Consider the following 22,620-nt stretch of genomic DNA (forward strand, 5'->3'; position numbering starts at 1 on the left):
TATATCAGCATTATATTTGTAAAAAACGTATTTATAGAAATACCTCCCGGGCTTTTTATCTATCTCCATACCCCCTTTCCCACATTCAGTCGCATGTTTTCGGCGGATTTACAACACTCTCCATATCGAGATGCAACAGTATAAACATGTCTTTCCTTTTATATAAACCCAACCTGGTCGACGCCCAGCATCCTCCGAGCAACAATGAGCGCCACAGTCTCCTTTAAAAACTCTTCTAATATCACACAGTTGTCCAGCACTGTACTCAGAGATACTTGCTTATCCTCCTCCTCTTTTACGAGTTGATCGATTTCATCAGGATCCATCGAAAACGACACATCCCCATCCCCGCCTGCCCCGCCACTCTTTCCCGGTACACTGCTCAGATGGATCAAATCCGGACGCCGCTTACCATGACGCCCGCTCCACACCGGCGTCGTCGTCGTCGTCGTCGTCGTCTTCACCTTGCCGCCCCATACACCCGTCACGATCATCCCCCTCTCGTCCTCTGCGTCCGCGTCCGCGTCTTCGCGCTCGCGCTCGCGCTCGTCGCACAGGCACAGGGATACACTTTGACGAGTTTGATCGTAATGCGTTTTGAAAGGCGCGGGCGCGGGCTCTGCGGAGGACATCAGGGAGGAGGAAGGAGAACTCGTTCCCGATGCTGGGCCCGCTGCGAACACGGGCGGCGTGGATGGTGGGAGAGGAGATGGGGAAAACCCGGCGAATAAACCGAGGCGGGGGTGACTACCGAGTTCCGGTGTACCCGGCGTACCCGTACCCGTACCCGGCGTACCCGGCGCACCCGTCTTCTTCTTTGGCGTCAAAAACGACTTTATGCTGCTCGCCAGACCCAGGGCACTGCTTCTGCCCCCTCCCCCCTTCCGCCTCGTCGTCAATAACGATGACGCTTCATTTCCTCCGCTCTTTGCAGAAGGAGAGCTAAAGACAGTAGAGCCAGCCCGGTCGACATCCAGCATAATGCTCATCGCCTCGTCCAAATGGTCGGCAAACAGTAAACCCTGTCGACGCTCACTCAAAAGACGATCAAATTGCGGGACCTGTCTCCGCAGGAGGGATATCTGCTTGACGAGCGATCGGAGGATTTGATAGATTACAGGAAGGTCGACGGACGATCCCCTACCGACAAACGGATCACGATCCCCATCCGATACATGGCGAGAAAACGACACGTCCGAGCTGGCATCTGAATCCGACTCGTCCCCCCCCAAAGACATGTGACCCACACTGGCCTCTTTCTCGTAAAGCAGCCATCCGCCAAGTGCGCGATAGGGACATGACGCCATCGCGGTGAGTACGCCGGTCATGGCCACGTTCTCATCTGCCGTTTTGCACAGGAATTTCTCAAACTCGCCAAGCACAGCCCGCAACAATGGATCTGCCGGACTCAGTTTATGCGGGATAGGGTCATCTCCGTCCAATCTACCACCACCACCACCGCCGTTCACGCTGGCCTTGTTAAAAGTAGTCTCCCCCACGTCTTCTTCATCCACAAATGGCAGGATTGGCGCGAGGCGGAATGAAGGATTGGATTCCAAAGCGGTTTGCATATCTGCCAGATAGCCCACGTACCCCGGCGACATCTCAATAGATGTCTGCAAAGGGTCAAGTAGAGATAAAAGAGAGCCATAGAGCTCCACTTCTCGGGCATCGCTAAAGTTGACAGGCTTTGGTAGGAAAGACGCATCCGGCGATTGGAGATTGAGCGAGCGAGGGATGGGATTACGAACAAGAGCTGTGGCTGCAGGTTCATGAATATAGGATAATAGGCCCCTGGTAGCCTGATGCGGGTGATTGGACAGGAGAGTCTGTAAAAGACAAAGTGCCGCGGTGACTGAATTCCACTGCCCGGAACAAAGGTTGTCCAAGATCAGGTCCTTGAGAGTGAACCGGCCCTCGGACGCAAAGTACTCTGTCGATTTCAAGGGGATCCGACCAACATATCGCATAGCCCCAGTTTCCTGCCTTTCTCTTTTCGAGTTCACCGCCGGTAAGGGCATGCAAGTGTCTGAAAGGTCGATATCCAGCAAAAATGATAGGACACGATCAACGATAGGACCGTCATCCAAGTTGGAAAAAAGGACGTCGAGATAGGTAAGCACCGCGACTGAGCTTCCGTCATGGCTTGAACACTCGAGAAGAGATGGATAAAGCACGTTATCGAGAAACGAAGAATGGATGGCGTCGAGTGTAGCGCCAGCTATGGCTCCTCCCAAGACGTGTGTAACAGTCACAGCGCCGGAATGAGGGTCGGCATATAGGATAGGGGAGTTGCATCGGCGAATAATGTCTTGAAGGAAGCCGAATAATTTGAGCAAGAGGTCGAGCTGAGTTCGGACGTGTAGATCTGTCGACAACTGAATGTTATCCTCTCCGTCTTGCCTTTTCATCCCAGATCCTAGATGCATCCCCCCTGATGATATATTCTTGTTATCTTCTTCTGGCACTTCTTGCGATGATATAGAGGGCACTTGGAGTTTTGTAGGTAAAAGGGAGTAGACTGCTCCAAGAGCCGCAGCCATCACGTCTGCAAAATCACCATCCAAAATAAACTCGCCAAGAGCATCTCTCGCTTCTTGTAAGGGATCTGGTCCATTGTTCCCTGGGCCCGAGGAAAGATTCTCCCCTCCTTCTTCACCAGGTGTCAAGAATGCAATGTCAAACAAGAAGATCAAACCTGCACGAGCGAAATCCCCCAGCCTGCCTTCGCGGTGGACGAAGCGTAAGAGGTACGAAAAGAGTAAAAACTCAAACTGATGAGTCGCCCTGGAAGACGTCTTCGTAGGTAGTTCCGAAAGCGTGGTATGGGTCGTCGGCGTCGGAGACCTGGCTCGATTAGAGTTGGAATCAACTTGAGAAACATTGTTGTTAGATTGAGCCCAACCTCTATCATGAAAAAATATGAGCAGCAAAGGTGGACTGTATCGTTATCAAGGCATTCAGTTACTGAGATCTGCTCCTAGATAAAGACAAACCTACTAGGCTCTCATCTTTGAACACAAGACACACATCAAGTCCACTAAATCCCCTTCGATATCCTCGTTGCTTGCTCCCCTCTCCATGCCATTCGCCATCCCAGCTGCACCGAAAACCCGAGTGCCGTCTAGCTTCTCCTCGGGCTCGTCACCTATACATGATCTGAGGAGTCTCCTAAGAGGTCGGTGAACCGCATTGTGTACCAGGAATCGTTCCGAAAGGAGAACAACCAGGTTGTTGATGGATTTGACAACTTCAGCTAAGTGGTTATGGTTCATTAGTTGGCAGATCTTTCAAAGTCGAAAAGGTTTACCCTTGATGCCATGTGGGCGGTCCGCCTCACAAAGTCTCTCCAGATGGGCCAATATATCGTTCTTCAAAAAGTATTCCAGGCAGACCCCAGTAGTACTTTATTAATTGTTCAGTAAAAAGGCATAAAGTTCAGGTTTAAACCATATGCAACTCACTCCTCGTCAGTCCTGTTACTCTCATACACAAGAGCATCGACAATATGTCTAAGGTGTACGGGTACCTCTGTCGAAGAAATTCCTCTGTTCTCAAAGTCAGCGAGTCTCCTCATTCGACTGTTTTGAGCTCATCTTACCGCACCAATTGCCTCTCATCCGGATGTTCCAAAGTCTCCTGTTGTTTTATGAGCTATATGTTCTACTATTGGCGCTTCGACGGTCCTTTGCACACCTTTATGCTCTGCCATGCACTGTCAAAGTCTTCGAGATGGTCTGGCCGTGCTGTGCTGGGAGGGTGCTTGGGGACCTGCAAGAGGCGAGTGAAGAAGCTGGAGACATCCATGGATGGTGGAACTGAAGAGTGATGAATTGAGTGTGCAACGAAGCAGCCAACGAACGAAGAACGAACGAACATCATCAACACGTCGCGTCTCCTTCGTTTGACGCGACTTTGCCGCTCCCTCGACTTTTGCTCCTCTTTACTCCTCCGTTTCTCTCTCGCCCACCAGTAGCCTCCTGGTCACCCAACATCCCTCATGTCCGCCTCATACTCACCCCAAAAAAATCCTCAGCACCAGCAACTTTCGTCCGAGCCGCCCCACGCCAGCTCCTCTGCTTGGAGCGGTAATCTCGGCGAAGATCCGGTCTTCATAGGCATAGTATCCGCTGTGGGAGCAAGTGCCTTTACACTTTTAGGTGTTATGGGCTACCGGAGGTATTGGAGACGTATCAAGAATGCCGACTACGTAACGAGCGAGCTTTTAAGACGGAAAACCTGGGTCAAGGGTATTGTGACGAGGTTTGTCGCCTTGTTTAATCTCATCTGCGCTATCACTGATGTGAACTATGTGTAGCGTCGGAGATGGAGGCAAGTTTCTTTATAGCTGGACATCAGTCACGTTTCTGATGAGCTTCTCTCTACAGATAATTTGCGGCTATATCATACGCCGGGGCCCTTCTTTCAATATCCATTGAAGATCCGTTCTGTACCTACAACTCAAAAGGGTAGGTGCCCGCTATTGATCTTCCCATAATGGAGTTTGATATCAATTTTAGGGCTGAGAAACGAAACCATCAGTATCCGTATAGCTGGCGTAGATGCTCCCGAAAACGCCCACTTCGGTAACCCCGCACAGCCCCATGCTAGAGAATCTCTCGAGTGGTTAAGAGCTACCATCTTGGGCAAGCGCATGCGTTGCCAGCTTTTGGCTAAAGATCAGTATAACAGAATCGTCAGTAGCCGTTTCTGAACCATTTGAAAAAGGCGCAGCTGACTTTATGGACAAAGGTCGCTGTGCCGTATATCTCCCGAAGGTTTTGGTGGGATAGGCCTTTGCCTCTTATGATGTTAAGGGAAGGCATGGCTGTGGTATACAAAGCAGGAGGAGCTGATTATGGTCCATGGGGTCTCGATGAAATGTTGAAAGTAGAGGCAGAAGCCAGGTTAGTTATATGAGACTCCAGTGGGACAGTGCGGCACAAATGATCAATCAGCTCATCGTATATCCAGAAACGCAAAGAGGGGTTTATGGGCACTAAAGAAATTCGAAAGTCCGGGGGATTTCAAAGCCCGCATGAAGCTAAAAAGTGATGTCTCTGAAGAACGGCCTGAAGGGAAATTGCCCTCAGGCTGGATAGCACTGGTGAAGAGACTGATGGGTCGCACTTGATAACTGGGGCCTAAATCTGTAGATAATAATGATGCCGGCATTTTTTTAACCGAATGAACATGAAAACCCACACAATCTGGATGCATACAGTTCTTTATCATACAACTGGGAACACGCAGTTTTCACTTCTATTTCCGCCGCTTCGTTCAAAGATGGTCAAGCTCATTCCATTGGCGACACTTCGGGCACAGGTTTTTGCTGGTTTCTCGCAAGACCCGCAATGGCGGGAGGGAATTTTGGCGTTATCTTTACTTTTTCCTTCTTGATCTTGCTTGTTTGCCCATTTCCTGGAATGGATCCTGTGCTGGCTGAAGCGAAAGGAATTGGAACGGGTGTCGAAATGTCGACATTAGGGCTAACAGGTTCAAAAATAATATCCAACATTGGGCCAAACCTGACGAAGGTGTTTTCCCCTACTCTCTGGAAAAACATTTCAAAGCCATATCTATCGATCAATTTTGCTTCCGTAGAGGCCCATTTGCTCAGCTTCTCGGAACAATTGTTGTTCAGTCTGATGCGATAGATATGGCCAAAAGGCAACGCCCAGTTTTTGAATTCTGTGGCCGCAGTCCTCGCCACATTGGCCTCAGTGGGAATACCAGTAATGGACAGCACGCGGACTGCTTTGTCTTTCCTGTCTTTACCTATAACAGTGACCCAGACAGGGTAGCGAAGTTGGACTTGAGGACGGATGACGTTACCAGTACCCCAGGCAGGTGAATGAGGGGTTCGGATGCATTGGCATACGGGCTCGAGCTTGGCTCTGAGGAACCCGTTAATCTCCTCCACTTCTTCTAAAAGCTGAAATCGTTCCCGGGCATTTTGTTTCAGTTCGAAGACTTCGACTTCATTGTCACATAACTTGTCCCATTTCCGGCCAAGTCTCTCTTCACAAGCTCTGAGAATCGCTTCGCGATCAGACAGTTTAGCGTCTCGCTTGCGGGATGCTTCTTCGGCCGAGTAGAGACGTTGCTCAAACTCGTGTTCACGTTTCACAATCTCTACCTCCCGTCTCTTCACAAATGCCTCGCGCTTGAGCAGGTTGGCTTCTCTTGCATCGAGTTTGGCCTCGAGACTGATTCTGTTATTACTGTAATGAGTTGAATTGTGACTGAACAGACGCTGGGGACCGATAGGCGATCTGCGATAGTTTCCAGGTAGATTCATGTTCTTGTGGGAAGGGGAGTCACTGTCCGATTCGCCGGGTTCAGTATCGATGGCTTTGTTGGGTTTGATAGGACCGGGCGAGGTGATTCGCATCTCGGGCAGAGCAGACGAAAAGTGGATCTTGTGAGCAGACTTCAAAGCAGTACCTATGTTTTGGCCCAAAGTAGTGTGTTGAGTTAAATCAGGGAACACAGGTGAGGCCCTGTCGTCGTCGATCGAAGCCATACTAGAGGGATAATAATGGTCATGAGAGTCTTTTCGCGAAACTTAGCTCGAAACTCTTAAATTAACTGATGAGATTGAGCTTACAAGGATTAGCCATCTTGAACTGCTCAATTTGATCAAAAGTCCCCAAAAGACCTGAAGCAAAACATTCCTCTTGACTGAAATATTGCTTCTTTGCTCGCTCCTCGACTTGAATCTAGAGGAGCGGAATGGGAGTATCAGTATAGTAAGTGCGCTAGTTTTCTACGAAGTAGACTCACAAATAAATCTTCTGTACTGACGTGATAGCCCTTGAATTGGCCTTCCCAAACATATACGACTGATCCTTGTACATGTAAACTCGGGTCATCCAAGATCACCTTCGAAGGACCTTTTTGTTCTCTTTTTGGCCAGGCAGAGGACTCGGAGTATGTAATATCATGATAAAAAATCATATCATGGTGTGCGTCAATGCAGTGCAGATTGACCCACCACCTGAAGCCGAGACTCTGGCTAAACGTCTCATCATCTTGCAGTAAGTCGAGGGATTCACGCGGACGACGCATAGTGGGGAGGACGTTGTATTGCAATTCGTGTTATAGTAGATGTAACTTCATGAAGGGCAATTTTATGATCAACAACATACGCAATTTATATTTGATGATGAGAAAAGACTAGGATTAAGTGTCGGAAATGATGGTGGCTACAGTATGGATGTGGTATATTGTCGTGCATGGCGAATATAGGCAACGGAAACGACCTGCCGGAGACGGAAGACATTGTTCGCAGTAGCTAGAACGAACGAATTGGACGGCAGTTCCGCCACTGTTCTTTTTCCAGTATACCGTATCAGAACATGTTGATCCGCAGAAAAATGTCATAAGAGATAGGCCGGTACCTGGGGAGAGAAATGAAGGAAGAGATGGAACGGGGCAACGACCGCTATACGTAGTAGACGGATATGAATGGGATGATAGTAGATGTGCTGTTTCCGCAAAATGAAATCCCTTCTCTGTGCGATTCTTCCGCCTTATAGCTTTTTTAAGTTAATTATGAATATTTGTTCTTTTTTAAATAGCTTAGTTAACTTTCGACCGCCCGAAGATCTTCTTTTTCCAACAAGTGGAGGCGGGGGTCACCGGTAAGACAAAATAATCTCCTGCCTCCTTGATGAACTTCATTCATCACACCTTACCAAATAGTGATACGAAAATCTGCTCAAGACACTCTCACTTACTCCCATCATCCGAGACCTATTCTTCCCAACATGTCTGAAACTCTAACAAAAAAGCAACAGAAAGCAGCCGCTTTCAGGTCCAAGCAAAAGGCAAAGAAAGCGGGCGTTGAGGCCCCTCCTGATCTCCCGGAAGAAGATGTTGTTGAGGATGCCGAAGCTGCCGAGGAAGAACAGGTTCTTGATCAAGCTACCAAAAAGAGGAAGAGAAATGTTGAAGATGAGAACGCCGAAAATGTCGTTACAGTAGAAGAGAGTGAAGTTAGTATCAAACCCAAGGATCATGAAAAGAAGAAGAGAAAGACGGCTTGGGACGAAGAGGGAGATGGAGAAAGCGAAGGGAAGAAAGGAAAAGGGAAGAAGGATGCTAAACAACGGTTCATTCTTTTTGTTGGTATGTCAGCCATTATCATGAATGCTTCAGTATCATGCTCATTAGTTACATAGGAAATCTTAGCTTCAAGACGACCAAAGAAGAAATACAAAAACATTTTGAACCTGCCGCCGGTATGAGATTGCCTGTTATGGAGTGGTATTATTTCACTAATTTGATACTTTAGGCCAATTGCCATCTGTACGACTTCTTACGACGAAAGCAACACCGACTCAAGCCGCCAAGTCAAGAGGCATTGCTTTTCTTGAGCTTCCTTCCTCCACTGTCCTTCAAGCCTGTCTTAAACTTCATCATTCAGAGCTCAAAGGTCGAACGATCAATGTGGAGCTTACTGCTGGCGGTGGTGGATCAAGTGAGGATAGGAAGAAGAAGATTCAGGAAAGGAATCAGCGAGTAGGCGGACAGAGAGAGAGAAGGGCCGAAAGGGAGAAAGAAACGGGCGGTGGAGAAGAAAATGACGCCTTTGAGGGACAGCCAAGTGGACAGAAAGGTGATGACGAGAAGAAGGCCAAGATGCGAGGAGGCAGAAGGGTCAAGGCTAAGGTGAGCCGTCCTCCGTACATAGACCCAGGAGCTGGTACTGATCCCATCTTACATAGACCTCTAACGCTGTGGCTCCTGTTCCATCAACTGCGCGTCATCAAAGCTCAAATTCTTTTGCCCCCTCAAGACCCCCTACAAAAGAGTATTCCGGTGGCAAATTTCAGAAAAAAAGGTGGGAACCCACCGGAGCCAATTCCATATCGGTTGGGCAAAAGTAGCAGTATTTATATTTTAAATGTTATCATACTCATCTTCTTTTTCCATGCGTACCTCAGCGTGTGCTTCACGCAATCAATGCATAACCCAGCCCAGACTATTATGTCCAAATTCTGTACTTGTATGTATAACTCTTGTTGCGCAAGTCTTCTATAGCGCTTGAGACTTCAATCTAGCGCTCGACATTCAACGCTCTCTCGCCTCAGTCAAAACCCCTGATCGATAATGTTGATGAACAAACGAAGAGAAACGACGTCATATAAGACTGTGTTCGTTAATGTGCCGTTTCACAAACATCTTCTCTGCGTCTTCGCTGGACAAAAAGGAGATCTCTGATCTGTTAATTGCACCAGCCTTCGTTATGCATGGTTGCCCTTTTTACACTTATCGCCCTTCATGTCAGCTTTCTCGGATCTCCTGTTGGGGAATGCAAGACTCACGTTTACGCAGAGCTTGTTTTTGGTGACCACTAGACACTTGCAGCTGCCACACTCGCATACATGATCATCCGGATAGTTCCCGTCTGTGTAAGAGCACATGGGCGCAGAGCATGACTGTGAGTGGGAGTGATGGTTCACTGGCGAGGAGATAAAAGTGTTCTGAGCAAAGCACATTATGGTGGGCAATGGCTAGAAATTGTTTCATCAGTCCTATTTCGAAAAGAAAAAATCAAACTAAACTGCTCACAATTGATTGGTTGCCTGAACGGATAGGGTATATGTGTAATGGTATCACAAGTATAACAGGACGGGTTCTAAGACTGGAGCCAAGTCGTGGATGCTTGAGGACTAAGTTGTGTAGGGAGAGCTGTCTGAATTGCAACCCAGTCTCCGTCCTTTTTTGGTATTTATACCGCTTTTTGCTTGGGACGTGTGTCAAAGTGTTAGCAGCGTTGCCACCCAAAACACGTTGCAGAACTGCCTTTCGTCTCGCCGAAAAAAGCGAAGGATCAACGAATACAGACGGCAATGACGTTATCTGCGTGGACACCGACAGCTGATCCTGGACGGTGTGGGATTGCGTTGCGAGTTGCGATTGTCGAGGCTTCTTTTGAAGAAGCGGGCCGGGGAGAAGGGAAACGATAGATGGTGGATGTACTGGAGGATCTGCGGGGTATGGGCAGTAATTTATAAGGAGATCACTGGAGGATGTCTCTGCGGGGTGCGGCAGAGGAGGAAGGAAGGAAGGGAGATAATTGCTGATGGCTTGTGAGGTGATAATAGATAGATTACCAGCCAAAGGACTCTGAAAGTGTTTCAAAGGAGCTCGTCGCCACGGCTAGGACCGCAAGCAGAGAACATAAGACAGAGAACAATCGTCGTGTTTGCCTCACAGATAACCGACACGGATAGTGGCTACAGGTGTAAGCGGTTTGCTTGGCTGCTACTTTATACGTCCAGCAAGCTCGGTGTGGTGCAAAAAGTTGCCGTTAGAACTGCAGCAATGTCAGCGGAAAGCGACAGGAAGTAAAGATAAGGGCGGGTAGGCAGCAGCAAGCAGGCAAACGCTGAGTAGTATAAGTAATAATAATCCCATCACCGGTTGCCGAAGAACGGTCGGTCGGAGGTACACTGCGAGGTTTCTGCAAAGGTCAGTTTTTGAAACGGTGTCTTTTGCTGTTGATTTGTTGCAGCGGCACAGCTTCTGGTTTTTGCCTCGCTTGTCCGTGCGTTGTCCAGTCATCCATTTCCGACGCGCGGACTAGGCACGACGACGCGAAACACGACAGCGGTCGCGACTCGCCCACTCGAGGCCATTGTTAGTACGAATAGTAATAGAGAGTAGTTCACTTCCCGGTGTGCCTCGAACTTCGGCCTTTGCTTCAGCCTTTATGTTCCAGATTCCAGCTTGGCAACTCAGCACTCACCTATGCTTTCTGCAGTAGTATACCTCCTACGTCCTAGTGCATATGATGACATGTTTGGATGAGCAACTCGGGAACTAGGAACTTGCGTGTTCCGCCAGCCTTCTCTCTGCCTCTATCTGCTGCAGGCTGCGCGATTCTGCATTTGCACTTTTCATTATCATAATAGGTATATACTTAATTAGTCTATGCACTTATACATTTAATGGAATGAGACGCCAAGGAATGGTTCATTATTATGTTGTGTGTTCTACCGGTCAGGGGTGGTTTGCGTCGCACCTTGAACAGTGCTGCACTTTGAAGCATGAATGTATGCATGTATACTACACATTTCACTATTCAATAATGTACGAAGGCCAGAAAGCCTAGAAACTGCGCCAATAGTAGTACGTAGCCCAGTAAATACGAGATACGAGCGAGAGGATTTTGGCTTCGGCCTCCGCAGACGGAGACCGGGACTCAGGAACGACGAGGAACATATGATGATCAACGCATAATAACAGTACTCGTAATACGTGTCCTTGTATTTTCTCTCGTCGTTTTTCTTGATGACACAGACTCTGATTATCACGATGATCTTCTATAACCCAGGACTTATGTTTTAGACAGGCTGATCGTCGATATCAAAATACACACGAACGCTTTCGATAGAGGCACCATAAGAAATCATACATGTCACCCACACTCCCCCGCAGCAGCAACGACCCCTCCTCCCGCCAAGACGCCAATCCTCGGACCCAAACAAAGGTGAAACGCCAAGTATCCACTAACCGCAGATTCCCTTACGCGAAAAAGAACGATGAACAAGATTACTAGAATGGCAGATGACGAACAAGACTGGCAGAAGAGATAGAAATAGAAATAAAAAGAATGGAGACCGACCAAAAGTAGCACGCAAAAAGGACTAATTTGGATCCCGCCCGATATGACAAGGATAAAAAGAGACATGTTTTTACACGCCAAAGAAGCTGTTAAAACGAGTGATATAAAGCTTAAAATGTAGCAGGAAAATAATAATAAGGAAAAGCAAAGGAAAAATAAGGCAACGAATCTAATGTCCCTCCAAGGGCAACGTAAATTTCTGGTAATGCGATGACAAATGTACACGACGAGCGATGAGAAAAATGCAGCCCGGGTTATGCTAATGGAGGCTGAAAGGAGATGATACTGTTGATTGGCAGCGCGACAACAGTCGCTTTTGTTTGTTGAATTGAATTATGCCTTGACAGCAACAGGAGCTGTCTCGACCGAGGGGGCAGCGACAGCGCCGGCAATGGACGCAAAGCTGATAGCGGCCTTTTTGGGCTCGGGATCAGGTGAAGCAGTGGTAGCGGGGGTAGCGGAGGCAGACGGCTTGCGAGAGACAAGTACAGTGTCAGAATCACTTTCCGACTCCATGGTTACGCTCTGTTCCTTCAATCAGCATGTAAACCCTGGCCTCGAATGAAATCTACAGATTGTTAAAGGCTTACTTACCTGGGCGTCTTCCTCAATGGGTTGTGAAACTTTGACGACAGGCTTGACAGGCGCGGGGGCTTGCAGGACCTGAGCGGCAGTTTTACCAGACATTCCCCAAACCGGCTCTTTTTTCTCACTGGTGGGAGTGCCCAACACGGGGAACTCGTCAGGCTTGGGCACCCTCTGAGCGGGCTTCTTTTCTGGCCCAGACGAAGAGGACCTAGCGCCGTTGACGTTGGGCACCCGACCAGCCCTTCGGGGGTGACCATTCCCATGGAACGAAACGTTAGAAGGGGCAGGAGAGTGGGAACGAGATGGGACGCCATTGGCATGCACTCGTTGGACACCCGGTTGAGAGGCAGAACGCAAAAGAGTCGGCATAGTGACAGCTGGCTTGGCAGGAAGCACAGTCACCGCAGGACTAGTAGCAGCCGCAGGCACAGAGTCCGTGGCTTGTTTTTCGGCGTCAGTAGCAGGCGCTTCGTCTTCAACGATTGGCTTGACCTCGTCGTTGGGCTCAGCGGGAGCCTGACTTTGCTGAGCTTGGGCAGCAGCCATACGCTGGTGCTGCAAAAATTGCATCTGCTGCTGGTACTGTTGTTGCCTGAATGCAGGGTCGAAAGGAGCGAACCCAGGACCCACCGCGCGCATGTTTCGGTTCTGACGAGAAAGAGGAGGGAGAGGAGGAATGACGCCTCGAACAACATCCGGGTGTCGGCCTGATTATACATTAATAACATTCCGTACAATCATTACAGAGCAACTTACAGTCATTTCCATCAGGGTCAAGGTGAGGGAACTTGCAGAACTCGCCATTTCTGCAGTTGCCCTGACTGAAGAAAGCGCAAGGAGGGGGGTTTCCGTCCTTCCAGTTGCCAAACTTGCCACCCGCAGGTCGGTTACCTGTCCAAGGCTTTCCACCAGAGAAACTAGGCTTCTTGCCATGTCCGAAAGGCTTGCCTTGGCCACCGAACTGAGGACCTTGACCAAAACTCTGCCGTCTAGCATGAGGGCCAGTCATGGGTGGAGGTGGCATGAAACCATTTGTGGGAGAAGTAGCAAAGAACACTTCAGCGGGAGGAATAGAGGGAAGGGAAGAACCGAGCATGGAGGGTGACATGGGGGAAAGCCCAAAAGGAGGAGGAGGGGGCGAACCCATCATATCAGCAGGCTGATATCCCGGAACAAAAACCGGAGCGACGGCAGAAGGAATGTGGGGCGGGGCAGGGATAGGCGCGGGAGCAGCGCCAGTGGGTGCAGGAACAGCCGCAATGGAAGCACTGTCAACTTGAGCACCAGCTTCCGCACTGTCAGACACTTGAGGCTGGGCATCAGAGGGAGCGAAAGACTGGAAGTTGTTTCCATTAGGCATAAAATAAGGTGCAGGCGCAGGAGGGTACGGCGGATAGCCTTCGAAACCTTGAGGAGCGAAGCCATTCTGACCAGGGCCCGGATAAAAGTGGGCGGGGCGAGGGTGAAGAAAAACGCAAGCATTGCCATATTTGCAGTTGGGGAAGTTTCGGCAAGGGATGGACTTGCTCACCTCGGCCGGAGGAAGGTTGCTTGCACTGCCATTTCCGTTGGGTGCACCATTAGGTGCGGAAGCAGAATCCTTCCTGAGAGGGAATCGCTGAGTCTCACCATTCTGGGAGGGAAAATAGTTGGGCTGAGGGTAAAAGTCTTGCGGCGGGATGCTCATGAATTGAGGAGGCATGCCATACACGGGCTGGGGATACAAGATAGAAAGCATGAGAGGGTCGTTGGTAAGTCCAGGAGGGGGGATGATAGCACCTGCCGCAAGCAACTCCCGGACGATGTCATGGTGGTTGCCTCGGATAGCAAGCACAATAGGAGTACACCCAGAGTTGACGTCTACAGAGCATACATTAACTTTTCTACCCAAGCAAAACACCCTTGCCATACACCGTGGGCTGACAGTAGGCAATCATGGCACTCACCAAGAGTCTCTAATCGGTCAGTCCCCTTGCTCAGCAATGCCCTAACGTCTTGAAGTTTACCCTCAACACAAGCAGCGTGCAAATCATCCACATTCCCCAAGTTGACAGCTTCAACTTGCTCCTGCAAAGCTTCGACCTCATCCTCTTTTTTCTCCTCTACGGCGGCAGAGGCTGACTTGAGAGCGTCCTTCTCAATGTGCATCTCAGTAGGAGATACGGCCTGCGGCTGCACGGGGACTGATTCGACAGCCATTTTAGTTGAAGGTCTGTTGTGATATGTTTTTTTGCTAGGTCTTGTTTGTAGAGCACTCGGAAGCTAGGGATTCCAGGAGCGTGTTTTGTGGAGAGTCGCCTTGAGGTACTGGAGAGCAGGAGTGATCTCAATGTGAGGGCTGGAGAGGTGAGCCGGTTGCAAGTATAGATGTTTTTTTGGGAAAAGAGGAGATGGGACGAGGGCCAAGAAAGTGTTCTAACAAGGTGACCACGCCGACTTTTTTCTTCCATCCGGCGTTCCGCCCCTGTCCTAATTGGGATTAGAAAGCCATTGTGAAATTTGTAATCGTTTGACCCTGCTCATTAGAAATCGGGGTTATCGGATTGAGTCGGGTACAGGTAGTTTCGACGTGCCTGGCCCCGGTTATTCCTTATTTTCCTTCCATTTAATAACAATCACTCTTCAATTTGTCCCTCAATAATCCTCCGTGCAAACTACTCTATAAGGCTGGTTTCATACATACGGACAGAATGACATCTTATACTCCCCCCTGCCATCCTCAATCTCTATGACCTCAAATATTTGTCCGCCCTCCCCAACGCCCAGATACAGAACACGAATTTGAACGCTACATAATCGGATAAGCCCCAATGCCAAGTGGGATTTCTTGTCAGCTCACCAGGATAATCTATGGCACAGTTCTTGTTGAATATACCCTCGGTATCCTCCTGTTCCCATCTACCATCCTTCAATTGTCGGCTCATTATAAGTTTCGCAGCGCGTTCAATAACAGTTTTGTCGCGATATTGTCCATAGATGAGAGCAAGAATGGCCCATGCCGTTTGGACCACCTGGGACTGGTCATGTTGGGCGTATTTGCCAGTTACGCACGACTGCGCGATACTCAACCGGATGCCGACAGACAAATTGGAACAACTCACCATGTAAGTTTCACCCCATCCACCATCTTCCATCTGGTGTCCAACCAAAAAGTCACAAGCTCGTCTCACCTTGTCCGAGTTGGCGCAGGTCTCACCCGCTATGCCAAGGGATTCAAGTGCAAACATAGTGGCATAGGTGAAACAAATACCCCTATTTATAGTCATGCATTAATACCATACCCACCACCAGTGTTTATATCTTACCATGAACCATACCACGAACCGTCGGGACGTTGGATATCGTGAATGTATTGAATGGCTCTGCGTATCGTAAGTCTGTAGGAGCTAGTCAGCGCATCATACATATGCGAAGCAAACTCATTTACTCAATATCCGCTGCTCGATACTCTGTATCAACTTTAGAAAAGTATTTCAAGGCCGATAATACAGAGGTCGTGCACCTAAAAGCAATTAGACATGTCTGACGGGAGGAAGGCACCAAGGACAAATGAACTTACTCCGGGTACGTATAATCTATCATGATGTCTCCTATAGCATTGTTAGCACCCGTACATGGGAGTTGTTCGTTCGTTTATCACATTTGCCTACTCACCGAAGACTTCAGCTGCATTTAACCACTCCAACTTGGTACTGCCTCTGGTCAACTCATAGCTTGCAAAACCACCGCTTTTGTTCTGCATCGATAACAGAGTGTCAACCGCGTCACGCATCCTATCCAGCCCGACAGGCTTTGGCGTATAATCCAGGTGCTGAAGGGCCAGCACAGCCTTGAGTCCCTCAGCTGTACAGTCGCTGACTGTATAACTTTGCTCGGGAGTGGAGAATGGCCAAGCACCCTTGGTGCGGTGTCGATAACCCTCTTTGTACCACTTTGGATTCTCTCTCATCTGCGCCTTGTCCAACCAGTCCAGCATCCCCTTTACACTTTCTTTGAACTCGGACTCCTCTGCTAACCCAGTTTCCACGGCGGCCTGAGCCATAAATCCCGTATCCCACATCTGTGAACCATTGGTGCCCATCATCATCAGACCACTCTTGCTTAGCCACAAAAAGTCGTCAATCCTGGAAAGGTGGGATTTAAACGCCTCACTGTTGGGACCTTCACGGGCAAAGCGACAAACGATGTGAAAGGCTTTTGAGACCGGACCAACAGTCTGGTAGGTTGTGTTCTCGTCTTCATAAGTGATCATTCGATAAACCTTGTCCAGAGCGACTTTGCGTAGGGGGAGCCTAGAAGAGAGAATGGGTACATGTGGTAGTTTTTCATAAACCGCCAGGAGCTGATGAGCCATGTCAAGGATGGGGTGATGAGGAGAGTAAATATCATAAGATGATATGTTGGATCGTTGAGATGGCCAGTTGATGGTCTCATACGGCTCGACATAGAGTTCCTGAGCATTGTAGTAAGCTGAGCTCCACTCATGAAAAGTTGCAAAATGAGTGCACCTGACGAAGACTGAAAACAAGAGGAGTAAAGGGACCAACAAACCGAGTACCATACAGGAAGCTCATAGGGGTGACTAAAATACATTCAGCCACAAATACTTGTTGTGCACAGGCACTCACAAACCTGTCGAACATGAATCCACTGCGCACCGTTTGCTCGTTAGTGTCCCGTGATGTCTTTGCAAGCCACACTTACCCATCTCCAAGGAGCGAATGGTGCCCAATCAGGCAGCAACCATAACTCGGGAGGCACCGACCCCACGCCGTCCCACTCGTACGCTCCCAAAATACTCAACCAGACCTTGCCCCACGTAGGAATGCCGGTTGCCCCTCCTAATAGATAATCAGCCGCAGGCCAGGCAGTGTGAATGGTAGCAACTCGCCCATCTTATGTATTAACGATCGGATCTCCGTCATCGGTCCTTCATCAGGGCCCATACCCAGCATTCGCAGCGCGACATAGTTCATCACGGTTCCATATACGGTGGGCGGTGCAGCAGTATGCCTGTCATATTATATTAGTCTCATTTTCAATCCGAAACTCAATCAAAAGCTCACAATCCCCAGCCACCTTCCTTTCTCCTTTTGTTAAATAAATAGCGGCGCATCTCAATGGCTTGTTCGTGGCGCAATGACTGGCCAGTAACGTAGAGGGCGATGATCAACCCAGGTATGAGGAATAGTGGACCTTTGTCGGGTGTCAGTACATAGTGGATATTCAATAACATTTGAACTAACCTCCATACTCTGTAGAGAAATGACCATCCTCGCTTTGAAGCTCCTTGTAGAACCTGTAGCCGTTACGTGCCGCGTCAAGGGGTGTCTTTGGTTCTTCTAACTCGGGCACCTCCTATATGGTGTTGTCAGCTTGCGATTCCGGGATGGAGGATATGAAAATAAGACGCACCACATCCAAGCCAAGCCAGTACTTTTCAATGTTCATCTGGGGCCATTCCTTCCTCTGCGCAGGATCAGAGAGGTACACCCACTTCTGTTGGCCATGCGAGTCTTCGGATACCTTGAGCCTCCATGCTGTGAGGTCAGTTGCTGGGGGTGTGTACTGGGCCATGAATGTATCGGTGAAAGGTGGGAAAGAAATGAATGTGTTGGTTATTGTTGGCATCCCACGTCGGCAATTATCGTCCCACCTGAAATGTTCCTCCACTTCATCGCGATGTCCTCGGGCGCCGGGCGTCGGGCAGTTGGTTACGACTATCTGTACAAATATACCCGTACTTATAACTTATTCATCAGGCTCCGACTCCACTTGTCCCTACCTATTAAGTTACACTTGCGACACCATGCATAAACATATCGCATAATTTACACTTTGACATCGTTTCGTCCCTGTTGTCGTGTCTAGTAACTTATTGTTTCACATAGCATTCTTCATCTCCCTCAAGCGGCCCATTATTTCTACAGCTTCAGTCTTCCCAGTGGCTTGTCTGTGACGGGCAGTCCAGTCAGCATTATACACGAAAGTTCGATGACCATCTCTTCCGCCTGGCATACTACGCACTTAGCCTGAGGAGTGTCGAGTCTCATAAACACGTTCCAGTTCTTTTCATCGCCGATTGTTGACTTGCCGGTGGTGCACGAGTCATTTTCGGCCTTCTTGAGAAGTCTATGTTCGGATGAATGACATGTCGCTATAATGTAGATGTACAGTTGGTCAGACTCACTCCTTGAGGTGCTGGTTATCTGGCTCAATCGTGAGGCCGAATTTGGCCGACCCTTTGGTATATTCGTGACCGTTGTACACGATCGTATCTTCAGGAAGGTTAGAGAGTTTGGTGAGGGCGGCATGCATCTCCTCGGGGGTACCTTCAGACTTTAGTTAACTTCCTGAATGCACAGACAGGTGATGGACATTGGACAGCACATCGTACCTTCAAAAAATCGACCGCATCCAGCAAGGAATAGAGTGTCTCTGTTATCTGGTAAGTCATAAGCATGAACAGCTGCTTCCATCGGAACCTACCCAGTGAATACACCTCTTTGGCCTGTTTTCTTATCCTCGAGGAAGAAGCAGATGGAATCCTGCGTATGGCAAGGTGTGTGAAGGCATCTACGACATTTGCAAAAAGTTAAACAGAAGGCTACACTATTTGTGACATGGACGAACTTCACGGTTATATCCTGACCAAGAGTGAAAGTATCCCCATCCTTGACCACAGTGTTCGTACCTGGGCTTTGAGTAGACCCCGCGTAGACCTTGAGATTTGGGTGAAGTGATAACTATCTCAAAAAGATTAGCTGCCTATATTTTGATCGACGTCACACCGCATTCACCCACTCTTGCCCCTTCTTCATCCTCCCCGAAGCTGTTCAAGCATAGTACTCACAAACTTGCTGTTTCCGCCCGAATGATCCGCATGGTGATGGGTTGTGATCAGGCTCGTCACATTCGCACGCTGCTCCTTGACGGCGCCTGAAATCTTGTTGGCATCGTAGGGGTCGACTACAGCTGCCTCATTTGAGGAGTCTATTATGAGGTACATCCAGTTGTCTGATCTCGCTTTGTATGGCAATACTTTCATTTTGGAGCTGTGTGAGTGCAATGGAGAAAGGAAGCAAATTGTCACTGATCAGCGAAGACATGTTCTATTTGTTGGGCTACGGACGTACATGAGGGAGGTAGAGAGTTGCCTTGAGAATCTTGGTGCTGATATACGAGCAGAAGGGGTGAGCATGAGATGGTTGTGGGAGAATGATGATATATGATTGTCCACCAGCGAGTACGTATTTTTTAGTTATCCAGTCCACAGATCATTCACAGGTGACGTCCCGTCTTTCGTTCATCATCATCATCATTCATCATCATTCATCGTGGAGGCGGGCTTAGCCGATGGGGCATGGGATAAATAATAATTATTAATGTTTTATTACCCGACCCAGTGTATTTGATATCAGCCCGCCCGACATCAGCAGCTGCGATCAAAACTGTGACGCCAAATGTATCAGATGGCGTCCAGTAACATTAAAACGATATCGGCCTGATATCACCAGCCACACATCTCAATGTGATCTCAACTTTGCGTTGCCGTCGGTGTATTTTTACGTATTATACTAACCCTCTCCTCCTGGAACAAGTAATAAGAGTATGGGACGGGTATAAAAACAATGCACTCAGTGATTTTTAATGATATTCTCCAGGCGGTTTCCTAGATAATGGGCACAAACAGGGCAAAAAGCTACAGATGGGTGGATCAAGATGGAGTTGGCGAGATGCGACTGTTGAAAACAGGAGTCAGCTACTTACTCGGATGGTCGATTTTCCTCATCAGACACCCTTCATTGGTCTAAAAACTTGAAGTCAGCTTGATCGCTCCATTATTAGAAATACCAGGAGATTAGATTAGATTAGAAGCTTCACGAACAGGTCGTAGGCGTACCCTACCATCCATCGCATACGTTGGAAATGCGCCAATGAAGCCTTCTGTATGGTTAAAACTGGGGGGTTTATAAGTTATGCTCGAAGGGGATGTCATCATTTCGCAAACTCACCGTCCATCCCCCCCATACTCTATGATTTCTAAACTTGCAATCATCTTTCCTCCTTGTCCTGCTCTTGCTCTTCTTCCCTCGTCCGTGAGTGCCACCTTAATTGTATTACACCCCGGCTGGAGGCCCGTTTCCAAAGTTAAAGGTACCTCCAACCATCGACGGTCCGATGAACCTTCCCAAGCTTTCGGGAAGCCATCAGCGAGGTCTAGAGTACAGCCATTTAATACTAAAACAACATGTGAAGAGTAAGGAATGGAAGACAGAGAGGCCCGCAGCAGTGCGGTGGGATAACAGGAAACGCCATTTTGAGGAGAAATTAGATTTGACGAGTTGAATGATATTTCCCAAGATGAGATATCAAGATCATGCCAGCTATATTCGAGTTCAGGAGTTAATTGAACATGTTATACCGTACAGCAAGGTCTTCACAAGTAATTACTCACGGGTATACCTGTAATGGGACTCTGACATCCTCTATTCTCGAGCTTTCAGGATTCGTCAAAAATTCACGCCATTTCAGAGCGTCGCGTCGTTTGTATCTGTCAGAATTGACTCCAAAATAAGCATACCCTTTTCGTAACGAGTCAGCAGTCGGGCACCTTAAGGCTTTGTCACTATCTGCTGGCAAATATTTACCTCCGTCGTATTCCTCTCCCACGTCCATAATGCTGTGTCCAAGTTCATGCCGTAGAACAAGGGGTCCGTTTAGCTCAGAAGCAGTGATGACTCTACAAGGCAAGGTCATTAACCGAAGTTGATGGATGTAAACAACATATAAAACACATACGTGAATTCTCCACCAAGACCACCGTACAAGGGGTCATTGCCTTTTGCCGATGGAAAGTGAATTTTGATTCAATAGAGATACGACCGCAAGTGCTGCTTACCAAGCAATATCGGCTGGTCACACCCTCCTTGCTTTGCCTTGTTCTCTCTGAACCACCTGCAGGCTGCTCTTGCTCGCCTAGGATTATTCACGAATACTGCTCTTAGTTCCGCCCCAGGGCGATATAGGCCAAAGGAGGCGCCTTCAAGAGGTCTGTCATGGGAGCCTATACCTGACTTTTCAATCAGATGCATGAGTGTAAGCACTGTGAAGAACGGCGTCTTGATTTGACTTACTCCATTTGATGGTACAAACGTTGCCCATACATTCAACAGATGGGCCACATGGCTCATGGCGCCCCCATGGGAAACAATGTCATCCTTGAGCTTTGAGGCATCTTTCACAAATTTTTCTTCCTCTCCTACAGTGTCTGTGGGAATAGGGTGTAAACAAAAGTATGTCCGCCTAGCTTCAGGACTATAAGACTCACATCCGTCCGAAAAGAACATCAAGTTCACCCGTTCTTCTCTCGACCCAAAAACATGTAAAGGATAGAGGGTCATATAGTCTGGAGGAGGCGTGCTCCCATCATCATCTTTATCAAAAGCGGCATAGTTAATGTGCGGAACATAAGGTGGATTATCATTAGGCGAAGAAGATGATAGGTCAGAGGGCGAAAAACATCCCTTGATTGATTCCACCGAATCATAAGATAGAGGTTTCTGATGAAACGGCGATGATAAGGCGAGGGTCGCAAACAGCGAAAGACCAACCCCGAAACAGCTACGTAGGTGTGATAATTTGGATCAGCGGGTGCTATGGTATAAAATATGATTCATCAATCCTATTTAGATATTTCGTTGATACCAGGAGAGAAGGACAATCACGTCCACTTTCATCAATATTAATGGAGGGGTAAGGTCGTCACACTCACGCGTACGCCTTTTGTCGTTCGAGTGGTGCCATGTCAGCTCCTCAAAGAAGTCCAGAGTATCAACCGCTGATATTGTAAGATAATGACTTGGGCAGACTGAAGATGATTCTATAACGAGTGGAAGAAATGCCAATTATCACCTACAGATTTCATGTCGAAAGCGACAAGACAAACCCTGAATGAGCAATCTCTGCGTGGTCGGCGGCCGTCGTCAGGAGTCCTCCCATAAGTATGTACGTAGTATTTCTACGTACTACATAATAATACCCTCCTCGTCCTCTTTCGCTCCTGGCTGCTGCTCCTCCTCCTCTGTTATCACTCGTGTATTTTTTTCTTCTTCTGCCCATCATGTCGGCCATAGGCCGATTGCGGCTACTAAATAATGATCGCCATTTGTTTTATAAAGAAGAAGAATTACTGATGACCCTTAGCGTAGGAAATACCAACAACGACATTTTACGAGATCCAACAGAAGGACTTCCCTTCATGAAGGTTGTAACTTTCATGGTGGATCGCTAATGATGAGTTAATGGGTATAATATAGAAGTAGCTATCGTAAAAGGCAGACAGCAACAACAAATAGTAGTCAAGGAGCAAAAAAATGTTTTGTCATTTAGTC

The 22,620-nt window shown here is 48.3% G+C and overlaps 9 protein-coding genes across 9 annotated transcripts; 2 read left to right on the forward strand and 7 right to left on the reverse strand.

Annotated features, from left to right (window-relative positions):
• Positions 1–158: 158 nt before the first annotated feature.
• Positions 159–3,807, reverse strand: CNBD3760 (hypothetical protein; the record flags this gene model as incomplete). The annotated part of the gene is made up of 6 exons (XM_770876.1): positions 159–2,940; positions 3,001–3,256; positions 3,311–3,405; positions 3,465–3,548; positions 3,602–3,639; positions 3,697–3,807. The coding sequence occupies 6 exons, from the start codon at positions 3,805–3,807 to the stop codon at positions 159–161; spliced, it is 3,366 nt and encodes a 1,121-aa protein (XP_775969.1).
• A 193-nt stretch (positions 3,808–4,000) lies between these two features.
• Positions 4,001–5,134, forward strand: CNBD3770 (hypothetical protein; the record flags this gene model as incomplete). The annotated part of the gene is made up of 6 exons (XM_770877.1): positions 4,001–4,263; positions 4,319–4,332; positions 4,389–4,469; positions 4,521–4,696; positions 4,753–4,907; positions 4,975–5,134. 6 exons carry the CDS (start codon positions 4,001–4,003, stop codon positions 5,132–5,134), a joined length of 849 nt encoding a protein of 282 aa, XP_775970.1.
• A 162-nt stretch (positions 5,135–5,296) lies between these two features.
• CNBD3780 (hypothetical protein) lies at positions 5,297–7,071 on the reverse strand (the record flags this gene model as incomplete). Its single annotated transcript, XM_770878.1, has 3 exons — positions 5,297–6,555; positions 6,611–6,722; positions 6,787–7,071. The coding sequence occupies 3 exons, from the start codon at positions 7,069–7,071 to the stop codon at positions 5,297–5,299; spliced, it is 1,656 nt and encodes a 551-aa protein (XP_775971.1).
• Positions 7,072–7,772: 701 nt separating this feature from the next.
• Positions 7,773–8,894, forward strand: CNBD3790 (hypothetical protein; the record flags this gene model as incomplete). The annotated part of the gene is made up of 4 exons (XM_770879.1): positions 7,773–8,133; positions 8,187–8,246; positions 8,300–8,676; positions 8,733–8,894. 4 exons carry the CDS (start codon positions 7,773–7,775, stop codon positions 8,892–8,894), a joined length of 960 nt encoding a protein of 319 aa, XP_775972.1.
• A 357-nt stretch (positions 8,895–9,251) lies between these two features.
• On the reverse strand, positions 9,252–9,506 carry CNBD3800 (hypothetical protein; the record flags this gene model as incomplete). Its single annotated transcript, XM_770880.1, has 2 exons — positions 9,252–9,275; positions 9,333–9,506. 2 exons carry the CDS (start codon positions 9,504–9,506, stop codon positions 9,252–9,254), a joined length of 198 nt encoding a protein of 65 aa, XP_775973.1.
• A 2,465-nt stretch (positions 9,507–11,971) lies between these two features.
• Positions 11,972–14,425, reverse strand: CNBD3810 (hypothetical protein; the record flags this gene model as incomplete). The annotated part of the gene is made up of 4 exons (XM_770881.1): positions 11,972–12,163; positions 12,233–12,933; positions 12,983–14,086; positions 14,173–14,425. 4 exons carry the CDS (start codon positions 14,423–14,425, stop codon positions 11,972–11,974), a joined length of 2,250 nt encoding a protein of 749 aa, XP_775974.1.
• Positions 14,426–14,952: 527 nt separating this feature from the next.
• On the reverse strand, positions 14,953–17,857 carry CNBD3820 (hypothetical protein; the record flags this gene model as incomplete). Its single annotated transcript, XM_770882.1, has 14 exons — positions 14,953–15,014; positions 15,066–15,279; positions 15,328–15,478; positions 15,532–15,603; positions 15,654–15,728; positions 15,786–15,816; positions 15,881–16,679; positions 16,735–16,808; positions 16,855–16,876; positions 16,931–17,067; positions 17,118–17,239; positions 17,293–17,422; positions 17,473–17,584; positions 17,642–17,857. The coding sequence occupies 14 exons, from the start codon at positions 17,855–17,857 to the stop codon at positions 14,953–14,955; spliced, it is 2,217 nt and encodes a 738-aa protein (XP_775975.1).
• A 252-nt stretch (positions 17,858–18,109) lies between these two features.
• Positions 18,110–19,427, reverse strand: CNBD3830 (hypothetical protein; the record flags this gene model as incomplete). Its single annotated transcript, XM_770883.1, has 8 exons — positions 18,110–18,179; positions 18,254–18,358; positions 18,417–18,558; positions 18,624–18,664; positions 18,716–18,802; positions 18,860–18,972; positions 19,080–19,281; positions 19,363–19,427. The coding sequence occupies 8 exons, from the start codon at positions 19,425–19,427 to the stop codon at positions 18,110–18,112; spliced, it is 825 nt and encodes a 274-aa protein (XP_775976.1).
• Positions 19,428–19,863: 436 nt separating this feature from the next.
• Positions 19,864–21,630, reverse strand: CNBD3840 (hypothetical protein; the record flags this gene model as incomplete). Its single annotated transcript, XM_770884.1, has 10 exons — positions 19,864–19,928; positions 19,997–20,036; positions 20,115–20,187; positions 20,242–20,613; positions 20,685–20,811; positions 20,878–20,969; positions 21,029–21,068; positions 21,129–21,303; positions 21,364–21,497; positions 21,558–21,630. 10 exons carry the CDS (start codon positions 21,628–21,630, stop codon positions 19,864–19,866), a joined length of 1,191 nt encoding a protein of 396 aa, XP_775977.1.
• Positions 21,631–22,620: the final 990 nt, after the last annotated feature.

Source organism: Cryptococcus neoformans, chromosome 4, assembly GCF_000149385.1.
Source record: "Cryptococcus neoformans var. neoformans B-3501A chromosome 4, whole genome shotgun sequence".
In the NCBI taxonomy this organism is placed as follows: Eukaryota; Fungi; Basidiomycota; class Tremellomycetes; order Tremellales; family Cryptococcaceae; genus Cryptococcus; species Cryptococcus deneoformans.